Source organism: Zonotrichia albicollis, chromosome 16, assembly GCF_047830755.1.
Source record: "Zonotrichia albicollis isolate bZonAlb1 chromosome 16, bZonAlb1.hap1, whole genome shotgun sequence".
Classification (NCBI taxonomy): domain Eukaryota; kingdom Metazoa; phylum Chordata; class Aves; order Passeriformes; family Passerellidae; genus Zonotrichia; species Zonotrichia albicollis.
The window spans coordinates 4403374-4416051 of record NC_133834.1 but is presented as its reverse complement, the minus strand read 5'-3'; the positions used below and the strand labels follow the sequence as shown (position 1 = coordinate 4416051).

Genomic DNA, 12678 nt, shown 5'->3' with positions numbered 1-12678 from the left:
AAGCAGCTGGTGTCTGCCAAATGGTGGGTGGTGTGGGCCTGTTCTGGCCTCTGATGCACAGAGCAAAGTTTGGAATGGGCCCAGGTGCTCTTCTTCTGCCCCCACACAAAAGAATAATGACTCACATTTATACTTTAGGATAAATCAAAGGTTTGTAAGAGGCATCTGTGGAAAGCACTCCTTCACCCACAGAAGCAACTGATATTTGGGAGTGGAGTGTTAGCACTGTTTAACCCAAAAGAGCCTTCAAGAAGAGATTCAAAGCAGGAATTACAGTTTCCCAACCTGGAATTAATTGTGGTGCTGTTTCTCCACATTGCTGCTCTTTAGAACAAGTGCCTGTTAAACAGAGGTACCACCAACAAAGCCATGGCTCTCACCACATTACACACAGGCCCTTCTAAGGGGTGTCCTGACCTGAAGCTGTGCAGGTGGTGATGATGAAGCTGGAAAAACCTCCTCCCTAAATCACAGTGCCACCTCCTGCACAGCTGGGAAGCAGCTGCCAAAGCTTTACCAGCAGCCAGAGCACTCCTTAAAGCAAACACCCTGTACCTGGCTGCATGCTGCACCTGAGCACCTCCCCTGCACCCTGCAGGGTGAGGAGAGGCAGGGCTGGAAGGAGCTGGCAGTTACACTCACCTGCTGGAAGGGGTTGGGGTAGCCAGCACTACAGGTCATGTAATAGCGGAGAGTCTCTGGAAGACACAAGAGGAGAAAGTCAGGCCAGAAACATCACCCCAGCTCCACTCAAAAGTGAGATGGAACACAGAGAAAGTTTTGTTCAGAAGTTGGCACTGTCCATCCCATAAACCTAAGACAAGACATCAGTCTAGGGCAAGTCCAACTACAGTACATTGAGACATACTCATAAACTCTAGATAAGATTGTTACTGTGCTCTGCTAACATCATTTGTTTCCCGGCTTGAAGACACAGCTGTGTTCCTCTTCATTCAAACCAGCCTGGTGCCCTCATGAGCCCTCTACAACGTTACATCACCTGCCAGCACACACAAATTGCAAATGCCAGGCTTTCCCCTGCCATCCTCAATAATGTTATCAAGAAAGGAAGCTCTGAAAGACTTGATCATCAAAAAACCTTTAGATTATTCCTCAAACATTTACAGTTCCTCTTCAGATGAATATGAGCATGCCAGCTCAGCAAAATCACGGGTGATGTTGGCATGGTAAAGACTACAAAAGCCCTAAAACACACAAACTCTCTGCATTCCCCCTCCACCAGCATCTTTTCCTCTGTTCTTTTTAATCTTCTGTCTGTGCCTTTCAGTAATGCATATTCTAGGCCGCACAGCTATTCTGATGATTCCCAACTCAGAAATCAGTAAAAGGCACAACCAGAAGCAAGCAGAGCTGTGAAGGAAGCAGACCTGCCTGCATCCTGCCTCTGCCATGCTTGCCATCAATATTTCATGCACCTTTGGGCAAGGCAACCTGCTGGAGAGGAGTGCTCCAGCACAGCCTGTCAGCCCCTGTGTGCTGGCAATGCAAGCTGACAGCTGTTATTTATAATTCATCAGCCTGCTCTGGGGCAGCTCTGCCAGCTGCTCCATCCCCCTCCCACGGACTCTTTCTCTGGGACAGCTCACACCTCCCTAGCCAAGCCTCTAAACAGCAATTAGCAAATTGTGGGCAGACAGGAGGGCAGCAGGAGCTGCTTTGTGCCTCACTTTGGGCACACCACAGGAGTGACTGTCCAAGGAAAGAAAGGGCTGCTCCTGCCTGGCTCATAAATCACACACAATGGCTGTGTAAAAATGGATTAAAACACACCTGCACTGAGAGAACAGCAACAGCCACCCACAGCATCACACATGGTGACCCAAAGGAGCTGTGATCTTGTCACCTCTTTATTTTAAACCAACAAACCACTAAAAAGTTTCTCCTAAGCTCCCACAGTGGTATCAAGTTTACATTGCCTTTTTAAGTGCAATAAATTGCATGACATACTGCTAATGCAGAGCTCTAGAAATGTTTCTTGAGGGCCTTCTGGATCGTCCCTGGTGGGCAGATTAGAGATGAGAGCTCCTGATATCATAGTTTGCAGCTTGTAAGCTCAGGATAAAGATTGCTGGTTACAAGTGAAGCAAAAAGCAGTACAGTGAAATAAATGCTTGCCTTGCTTCACCCTGGAAGGCAGGATCAGCCAGGATTCACTGTGGTAGCACTGGCTTTGCTGCTGACAAGTGTGACACTCCACATAAAACGTGCTTCCCAAAATGGCTCAGCCAGCAGGAGCAGCTTTGCCCTGCACTGAACCCGAGCTGTGCTGCTTCAAATCTATGGCTACAACAGGCAGAGAAGATGATTTCAAATGATCCTGTACTGCAAAGCCTAGAAATCAAGAGGACCATGTCCCCTGCCCCAATGTCACCAGGAAAAGAGGAAGGAGCAGGAGGCACCTGCACCTGTTTTAAACCTGGTGGAGGCTATCCTGTACATCACCAAATCTCCTATTTCTGACCAGAAAGCAGCTACACTAATCCATCCTTTGCACTTTGCTAACAGCTCCAGGCAATTTCTTTCTATAATTATCTTTCTGGTGCATTTTCCTCTCAAGGAAAATTCCTAAAGGCTGATCTGAGTTTTGAAGCTGGCCTTTAGGCAATCTAGTTCATAGCAGAAGGGTTAGGCAGGGTCACATCTGCAGCTGCCCATGCCTGCTGTAGCTAGCAGCAACCCTCCTGACTCACCTCTGGTGCACAGGCAGTGTGGGAGCAGAAGGCAAGGAAGGGAAACTACCTAAAATGCTTTTTATTTGCAGAATCTGTTTTTCCTAGAAAGGAAAGAAGAGCTTCCTACTAAAGACAGCTTCAGCTGCTAGAACAACTTACTGCTTCTGCAACCATGGAGACCTACTACTCACTTCAAAGCCCAGCCAAAATGCAAAAATGGCATTATGCACCTGCCAAAAGGCAGGAGAGCAATGAGAAAAAAAGATCCTAGCTCCAAAAAAACCCAAAAATCCTCCCACCTGAAGCAGCTTTTCCAAGCTCTTCTTCATCTCTAATTGAACATTCTCTTAGCAGGGCTCATTTTAGCCACACACCCAGATGAGGCTGTCTCTGAGGGTTCAATCATCAGAGACAGCACCTGTGGTGTCAAAGGAGCTCTTTTGGCTGGAGCTCCTTGCCCAGGTAAAGTTCTCCACCAGGAGTTTTGTTTCCCCAAGGCACCAGTCTGACAGCAAAGGGAGGTGTCTGCACAATATTGAATTTCTCTGAGACTTCCTATTCTCATATTGGTAAAAGCAAAGAGCTTGCAACTCTTCCATTTGCCCTTCACTCAAAGCTTTCTGCTCATCAGGAGTCCAACAACAGCAGGCAGGAAAAGAGCTTCTCAATGCCAACATCAGCTCAGCAGGACTCTCTAGAGCCCTGCTTTGGGCAAACTCTGTCCTGCAGTGCAAGATCCCAATTCTCTGGGCTCAGGTAATGACTGTGCAGAGCCCACTGCCCCAGCTGAGGCTTTGTGCTGATCCCTTCTAGACAAAGAGAGGTGCTGATGGTGTCAGTCCTTCGATCCAGCTCTGCACTTGTGAGATTGCACCAGTGGAGGCCAGCTGGGAGGGTGGGCACAGCAAGGACCCTTCCTGCTCTCATCTGAGCAGCTCAGCCTCAGCATCCAGCCTGGAGCACAGCTAAAAGGCTCCACCATCCATCCCCTGAGGTTCACAGCTCCCTCAGATGAAGGGAGTGCCTGTTCACCAAGCAAATTTCTGGGAAGAGGATCTGCAGAAAGCTCTTCCTGTTGTTTAGACAGACTGGGCCTTTTTACTTAATTTTATGCAACAAGTCATCTGATAATAACATAATATCAGTGAAAAAGAATGGGACTAGAAGATGGCCTCCTGCTTTGAAAATGAACATCTTGGCTGCACCAAGTCTTTTTACTAGCAGCAGGAGTTGATTATACAGGCACTGTTCAGTTCCATTGGCTTTATCTCAGTTAATGAATACAGGGTGAGTTAGGCACCTACATCAGCCTCTTCTGCAAAATTATTTAAGTATTTGCTTCTCCCAAAACCCTGCATTAAAGTTTTTTGCCTCCCTTTTCTCCCCCCATCATTTTTTTAATGCAGTACATTTTATCTGCAAAACAAGAACATCTCTTCTCTAGCTAAAAACATGACAGCAATAATGCACTTAATCAGATTATTCTCAGCTCCATTAATTCCACTTATATTTGAAAAACAGTAATTAATACATAAACAAGAATATTAACATACTAGTTGCTCAGTATTCAACTGAGTTATTTTTCTGTGAAAATTACAACCACCACCAGCAAATATTGATGACTCAGTCCCAGTATGACTTCAGAGCATGGAGAGCCTTAGAATACATTGTATGTAACAACAGCAACTAAAAGTGGTGATTAAAGAGAAAAATTGACCCAGCACAACCAAACTTCAGTCCACATTGTTTATGCTCTTGGGCCCGAGATTTGGATCATTTGTCCTTGGTGCCCAGCTAGAGCAGGAATTGTTTTGTCTCCCTGTTCTGTGCACAGAGCTCACCATCCCTCATATGAAGCCCAGACCCACACACTAAAGCAGCACAGAATGTAAAAAACAGAAAAGCTGAAACCTGAGGCATCACTGGCAGACTCAGCCCCCATGGAGTGGCCACCCTTCCAACCCAGGCCTGTGGCAGCACCTGCTCCTCCTGCTCCTCCCCATTTCCCTCAGAGACATTCACTGTTATTTAAGGAGCTTTAACAACTGTTCTTTGGTGCTGCTGCAGGAGCAGAGCCTGTGTTCCCTGGGGGAGCCAACTGTCCCTGCTGGGGAATGCAGGAGCAGGGATGGAATGCCAGCCCTGCACTGCCTGTGAGCCTCCCAATGAGCATTGATCCTGATCAATGCAAATCCACAGGAGCCCAGCACACAAGCACAGCTGAAATGGAGAAGCAGCACAAAGGGGCCTTTCTGTGGTTCCCCAGGGTCAATCTGATTGTTACGAACTCCAGAGCTAATCTGGGTTACCAAATTATCACAGCTCACAGCTGGCAGGAGCATCACACATTTCCCCTTGGCCTCACTGACTCACTTGCCTCTTGAAGAGCCAGGAAAGCAGCCTGGCACCTGAAGCCATATCCTTGTCCCCTTCACAGCCAAAGAGGATTTTCATCTCATGCTAAACACTCATTCTCTTCCCTCACTACATTTCTTTGTTGCCAAAAGAGCTGCCTGGCTCTATCCTTCCCACAAAATCAATAAATAAGGCATTCCAAAAATAAGTTGTAGGGTTGTAAGATCAACCTGTACATATCCTTTTATACTCCATTCTGCCTCCAGACATTTATGTTTTTTACTGTTTTCAATCCCTGCATCCTCATCCATAGCTACATACCTCATTTGCTACTAGCTGCACATTGAGAGACAGCATTCGGCTAAGCACAGACCTTCTGCACACACAGCAGAAGTTCTCTGGTTCCACCAAATAAGAACCAGAAAAAACACAAGTCACTCCTTTCACAAATCAGTGTCTTTGCCTATTTGTGTTTTACCATACACAGAATTACATAAAGGAGCTACTGGAGAAGAGAAGACAGGGGAAAAAAAGTTAACTTTGTAAACTAAGCAGCCAACTCAGTCCCAGAAATACTTTTTCTTTTCAGCACTCATTGTATCTCTGCTGGCAGGCACCCAATCACCTTTTTGTTAAGCCATGGTTCTGAATGCCATCTTTGCCCCACTGAGGTTCAAACTGGAGGCACCTCTCACCTCAGCAACCACTTCAGTCTAAATTAGGAGCAACAAGCCCTAAATACATCAGTGCTTCAGCTGGAAGCCTCTGAGGTGCAGGCACATGCTTCAAGTGGAACAGGATACACAAAGAAGTCAAAATACTGCATTTATAATGGAAAGGGAAATTCAAACTTCTCTGTGGCCGTTTCCATTCACTTACCCTTCAAAGAGGCTACTATTTACAGGCACAATTAAGAGAAAAAATTGTATATAGACTGTTGATAACAGATATAAAAATAGGTATGGCTAGATTCAGGAATACAGACCTGAGAGCAAGTTTTTTTGAGTTATCATTTTTAAAAATGATAACTCAAACTGCACACTACTACTGCCACAGTTCTGTCACTTAGAAAGAAGAACAAGCCTCAAGAGTGCTGCATTTAAAGCAAAATAATCCACTAATCTGGGGACTTCTGTTATTCCATTTTATCAGTTATTTCCACCTAAAGGTGAAGGCAGGAGAAAGGTTCTGAAGGTGGTTCTGATGCACACTTCTGACCAGAATGCTGTTTTTTTCACAAATGAGCTCCACAAATTTAGTTTCCCACTGTATGCCAGCTGCTCTGTTTCAAACACAGCCTAAAATTCTCAGTCACTGCCATGCTCCTGTGTGACAGCTGGAGCTGCAGAACCCCGTGCCAGAGCCAGCCCAGCACTCACCAGTACTGAGCACTGCATTCTCCTCAACCACTTTGGAGACATAAGCATCAGGGTTGATACAGAAGTCACTGGAGCCCTGGAGAGATGGAAGACAAAAGGAATATCAAACATCAGCATCAAAGAGCAGTTGGGCCAGGTTAACATCAGGGAACCTTCTATTCTGGGGGTGTTTCAGATGCTGAGGTCTCTTATCCCCATCCCCAGCAGCACTGCTTTACACAACCACAGCAGTGCTGGACTCTCACACCATGGAGAAGGAGCAGCTCTGCACTTCTCCCAGATGGAAATGGCTAGGACAATTACTTAGATCGGGAGATGCTTTAAAAACAGGCACAGCACAACATTAATCTGGTGTCTGCTAAACCTGCAGCAAAGGGTGACTGGGATTTGGATGTCAGCCACTCACCACAGCAACAGCCAGCTCCAGGCCCAGGGATCCCCAGCTGACAATTAGGGCAAACACCCCAAGCAAGCACACCCTGTGGGAGACAGACAGATGGCAGATGTAGCAGCTCTGATTTCAAGCAGTTCTTTTCACAAGATGCATTATTTGGAGTCCAAAGAAATTACCAAACCCAAGAAATGATCAGCCACTGACTGTATGTTCACACAAACAATCCTATTTTAGATGTCATGGACAGCAGCACCCAGAGCAGTTCATACCCAGCTGTTGGTTCCTGCATTACCTGCCCTAGAGCTGCAGGGGAAGGGAGAAGTAGGGAAGGGAGAAGTATTTCCCTGCTTCTAGCAAGGAAACCAAAGGCACAAAGCCTCAGAGGGGGCTGTAGGGGAGGCAGATTGGCAGGAGGCTCCCTACAGTCCCATCATTTCACTGTTCCCATTCTAGAATTCATTTTCCAGGTCCAAAGACACCCAAAGAAATATATGCTAAATCAAGAAAACCACACAAAACCAACTGATGCAAAACTGGATAAATCTCTCCTGTGCCTGCAATAAATGAGGTTGTTTGGTGTAAGCACCACATGGCTACAGATGGAGGGAGGGAACACAGCCCCTGTTAGGAGACCTTGGCTCCAGGCTGGTGCACCTGAACAGCACCCAAGCATCCCACACAGCTCCAGGAGAGAAAGTCACCTGCAGGCAAACAGCTTGGAGCTGCACTTCAGGTGCCCCCCACTGCCATGTGAGTCCATCTCTGCAGATCTGAAGCTCTGTTCTGACAGCTGGACCTCATTACTGACAGAAATCCTAGGATGTGGCTGCTGCCAAGCAGCCACAAGGCACAGGGATGGCAGAGCAGTGCTCTCAGTGACATTCAGGAGCACACACTCATGGAAAAGGCTTTTGCACTTCCCAACCAGCACATTAGCTCTTCACCCTTGCTGTCAGCATGAATGGTAGAGATATTTAGGCTATAATGTTCCTCAACTCCCTCAGGTACAGGGCTGCAGACTAATAAGCAGTTTCATTTTATCTGTTTCTATCTTCAAAGTAAAGAGACACTGGCTTGCTCTCTTAGGGATGCTTTTTCCCTTAAGCTTTGAAATATAAGTAGATCCCTTCCCACCCACACCCTGAACAATACAAAAACCTGTTCATAACCAAGACATTCTTTATTCAAACCTAGTACAACCATCTCTGTGAGGAAGGGACATCTTTTTTCTGCTACATTTGTCTCACTGAATACTAGAGCTTTAAAAAAGTAAACCTATGGGTCTCCATTAAATAAATAAACAAACTATCCCTCAGTTTACTAACTTATTTTAATTCCAAATAATCCCTATTCTGTGAATGGATCTATGCCTCATCTTGCAGAAGTAAGGGAGTTTCACCAGACTGACATCTGTGCTGCACTCTGAAATGAGACACTAAAGACTTTGCTATGCCTTTTCCAAATGGATGCAAAAATTATCAGCCATGGATCAGCAAGGTTCTGTGGGTTTATGACATAAGGACAACACAGCTTGGTGCCTCCAGCTGAGCATGTTAATCAATAAGACACATTTGTTGTTTTACTTTAAATGAAGATGACTGGGTCAGTAACTGATTGCTTGGCTAAAAGATCTAAAACTGGCATTTCACCATCTTGCCTGGCTGTGATACACTTGTTTCTTTATGCCATGTGCTCCCTTTAGGGAATGCCTTAATATGAACTTCTGGCTAACAGGGAATGAGATTCTAATTTAAGCCCTGGGTCTGCCATCTGTGCATCCACTTGGAGTTTTGTCTGTATAACCTGCCAGGTATGAAATCATCTGGTGAAGAATAAATCTGGATCCACATTCCAATTATTAATGGCACCACCACGAACCAGGAGAAACCCTTGGCCATGTCAGTAATCAAACTGTCACTGTGTTTATGATACCAGGCTCTTTGCCAAATGTGCCAAGCTACAAGAAAAGGAGAGGAAGAGTTTTTTCCTGTAATGGGGCATTTTTAGTGCTTTTGAGCAACAGACATGTATTAACATTGCAGTGCCATGGCAACAAGACTCCTTCTCATCACTGTGCAAACCATGGCTTGTTCTCAGTTTAATGTTTCCTCAGGTGTGACAGCCCCAGGTAACAAGAGCAGATAGAGACACAGAAGGCAATGCTGCAGGTTGTGTAGGCACATGCAATGCTTATCATCAATTAACAAATGCCTTCCCAACTGCAGAGAATTAAGTGGGGATTTTTAAAGCCTGTCATTTTAAGGAAGGATGTTCACATTATTATCTCCCAGCAAATGGAGGCTTCCAAGGCCACCCAGTGGAAAGCAGACAGCCTGGATGAGCTCCTCACCTGTGATTTTATAGCTCAAGAACCCTCCTGTGAACATTTCTTGTGTGAAACTCTAACTATTTCCATACAGCTACACTCTACAATGTGTCTCTATTCAGAGGAAATGTAAGATGCTCAGTTTCAGAAGTCCTTGATATCAGTTGACAACAGGTAGAGGTTCCCATTAGCAGGCACTTGCTTTCAGCTGACTTTCCTTGTGCCCAGTCCCCAGATCAAGACTTACCCCATAAGAATGGCCCTGGAGTTTCTAATGAGCCCAAAGAGCACCAGCAAACATATCAGGACATTGAACAGGAGCAGGCCCAGGTATCCCAGCCACCTGCAGCAAACAAAAACACAGTCTGCAAAGGAAAACTGGGGTGTAAAAAGCACAGATCAAGAAGCTGTTGTGGCTTCTGGGGAAAACACAGTCCTTCTCTTCCCCAAAACCACCTCCAAAGATTAATCTTCAGAGAGCTCTGGGTATTTGTGGCATTGGAAGTTGAGGTAAGTAAAAGAATTTACACAACATAGCACAAACAGCTGTTGAGAAATGTCACTGCTAGTGTTTTCTAGTGTGATGTTAAATGCACTGGTCATCATCAGAGGAAGAAAAGGCATTGCAGCTTCTTGAACTTCCTAGATATTTGTCAGGAAATGCTTCAGTTATTTATTCCACATGTTTGGATAGAGATTTTCTTTTGTGGAATACAACTGATGCAATATCTTATTTAATATGTTTAATAAAAAGGAATGTTAGGCTGTGGAATTAACTCACAGAACTAGTGCCATTTTCTACTCTATTTAATGTATTCCTTATGCACTTATTAGGACAGAGAAGAAGCTATACCTGGGGCTGTTTTTTTCCCCAGTGCTAGAACACAAACTACAGATTTTGTATGTTGAGAATAAACTTCTCATCAGTTGGTAATAAAGACACTTAAGGAAAAAAAAGCTGTGCATTTTGATTTAAACTGAATGCAGTCCTGCTGTAAGAAACAAATCAGCTCTGTGGGCCAAGAGCACCTGCAGCAATAAACAGAGCCTTTGGCTCAGCCACCCAGAACATGCACATAATTTCTGCAAAACAGGCCAAAGCAGATGTTCCAACCACTACAGTGCAGCATGCTACACACCTGTACCAGTCATAGAGGTCAATCTGAATTGCCAGCTCCTCCAGAGACAGCTCGTCATTCTTCCAGAAGGGGATCTCAGTTGTTTGCCTGACCAGATTATCCAAGAGACTTTGCAGTTTCTGGACAATTTGCAGGTAGTCTGTCTGCTTCTTGAACATCTCCTCCAAGACGAGCAAGTTTGGTTCCACTGTTTGGTTCAGGGCCACTGCAGTGTCCAGTACCTATAACAAATTAAAAAAAAACCAAAAATTACAGTACAGGAAGCCAAGGAAATAAAAGGGAATTCGTTCTTCCCAACAAGTCATGAACAGCTTTCAGATTACCAGCCCTCTGTCTTAAGAGGCTCAGACTGCTTACCCCTCAAAAGCAACTTGAAAGCATCTGTAAGGGAGATTGTTTGCAGTGATGGCACCTCAGCTGAGCCTTAACACATGCACACATTCTACATCAGGGCTGCAGTATGATACCATGAGATTAGAGACAGCACAGGAACAACCAGTGGTACTCAAATGCTACATATTACTAAGATTTGTCTGCTTTGGCCTGCCTCCTCTCCTGGGTGTGGAGGAGAGAGCTGATCACAAGCTGTTTTCCAGCCTAGCAAAGAGAAGACTTCACTCCATAAGCCGCGTTCGCTTGGTTATTTTTAGATGAGCGGAAGAAATCACCCCGCCACTAATGGAAATTTTAGCACAATCTCCGAGCCCAGATACTGAGAGAAAACAGGAAGACTCAGGCAGAGCCAGATTCAGGAGGAGAGGTACTGACTGAGGCTGGGCCTTGCCCCAGGCCCGTTTTTGGGGTGCTCACTCACCCTGTCCTGCACGCCAGCCACAGTGCGGTTGGCGTGGCGCAGCGAGTACGTCAGCCGGTGGATGCCGTCGCTGGTCTCCCCATTCCCGTAGAATCCCACAGCAATTCCAGCACTGCAGAGGAAGAAAAGCACCAAAGGGCAGAGGTAAAGCTGAAAGGCAAGTGGGTAACACAGGGCTGATGGCTGCAGAGTCATTTCCCACCAAAGGGAAGGCGCTCCCTCCCGCAGGGAGCTGGGGTCGTGCTGGTGCTCAGTTTGCACCTGGGAATATTCACAGCCAGCAGCTCTCCATGCAGCACACACAGGGCCAAGAGCACAACATAACAAGCACATTTCATTTATGGTAAAATAATGAAAATCTGTTAGAGAACTGTTTGGGGGCTCAGAACCAGAAATCCAGCCAGTGGCTCCTGTGAGAGCTGCAATTGCTGTGCTAGATGCCTTCTCTGGACATGAAATTTTGTTACATTTTTTTAAAGCAGGACACAAAGAGCTTGCTTTGACTCGTTGCCCATGGTGGTGGTTCCTCCAGATACATTTTCCATGCCCTCTTCTCTACCCTGTGAAATATCTATGAACATTATCTTGATTTATCTTCCCATTAGAAACATTTGTGTCACACTGATTTAGAGTACTGGGAAGGGAGGCATAATAACTTACTGGGACAAAAGGCTTATTTATTTTTAAAGCAAGCAAATTTCAAGCTTGCAGACACAATTCAACTCCAGCTGCTTAGCAAATTACCACCTATCAGCTGATTTTCTATAATTGTCCACACATATCAGTCTGCCCCAACTATGAAGTAAACCATATTAGCTTAAGCCTCACTTAGAGGAGGAAGATCCTGTAAATGAGTTGCAACCAGAGGATTATCTCATGCAAGTCAGCAATACCTCTTCTATGAAGAGATCACTGCAGGAACTCACAGTTCCTCTGCCCAAGCTCATATTTCCTAATAATAGAGGAGGAAAGAACACGTGAAGGGATCACACAACTAAACTCAGGGCAAACAAACCTTACCAAGACACAGTTTTTCTGTTCCCATTTATATTTAGCTTGAGAGCACCCAGGACCTTTTCTAGGAAGGTTCTCAAGACACCAAGGTTGTGTTTGTGGCAGTGCAGAGGAAGGAGGTGGTGATGATCCTGTTGTAAATCTAAACTCATTCTGGATGAAACATTTAGTTCCTCCACAACACCTTTGTGTACAGTTCCTGATCCTGCAGGAAGACATCAATTCCTCCATGCCTGGGTTCTGCTTCAAAAGAGTCAGCAGAGCAGTGCAGTTCACCTGGTCACATTTCTCCTCGTATGTGACAAGAAATAGAAGCAAAGATCATGATCTGGAAGCAGATCCACCAGGAAAATCTGTGTCAGCCTCATGCTTTTTCCAGCAATTGAATCTCCATAAATTATAGAGAGCTTGGCCCATAAAAACCAAGGAGTCTTCTAAGGACAAGAGGCAGCCTTCATAAACAGAAAGAGAGGCAACAAGACTCCTTCTATGTAACTATGTGACTAAATATTCAGCATTAATAAAAGAAATGGGCCTCTTTCTTCAGGAACACCATTCCTCAAA

The 12678-nt window shown here is 45.3% G+C and overlaps 1 protein-coding gene across 3 annotated transcripts in view; it reads right to left on the bottom strand.

The window, feature by feature from the left end:
* TTYH3 (tweety family member 3) overlaps positions 1-12678 on the bottom strand; it is a 69082-nt gene that overhangs the window by 12360 nt on the left and 44044 nt on the right. For all 3 annotated transcript variants that reach the window (XM_026793713.2, XM_074553258.1, XM_074553257.1), the window contains exons 3-8: positions 11101-11212; positions 10287-10507; positions 9395-9490; positions 6834-6906; positions 6428-6503; positions 643-698 (exon numbers count right to left, since the gene is read on the bottom strand). In XM_026793713.2, coding sequence (XP_026649514.2) covers positions 643-698; positions 6428-6503; positions 6834-6906; positions 9395-9490; positions 10287-10507; positions 11101-11212 — 634 coding nt within the window. The remainder of the gene's footprint in view (positions 1-642; positions 699-6427; positions 6504-6833; positions 6907-9394; positions 9491-10286; positions 10508-11100; positions 11213-12678) is intronic.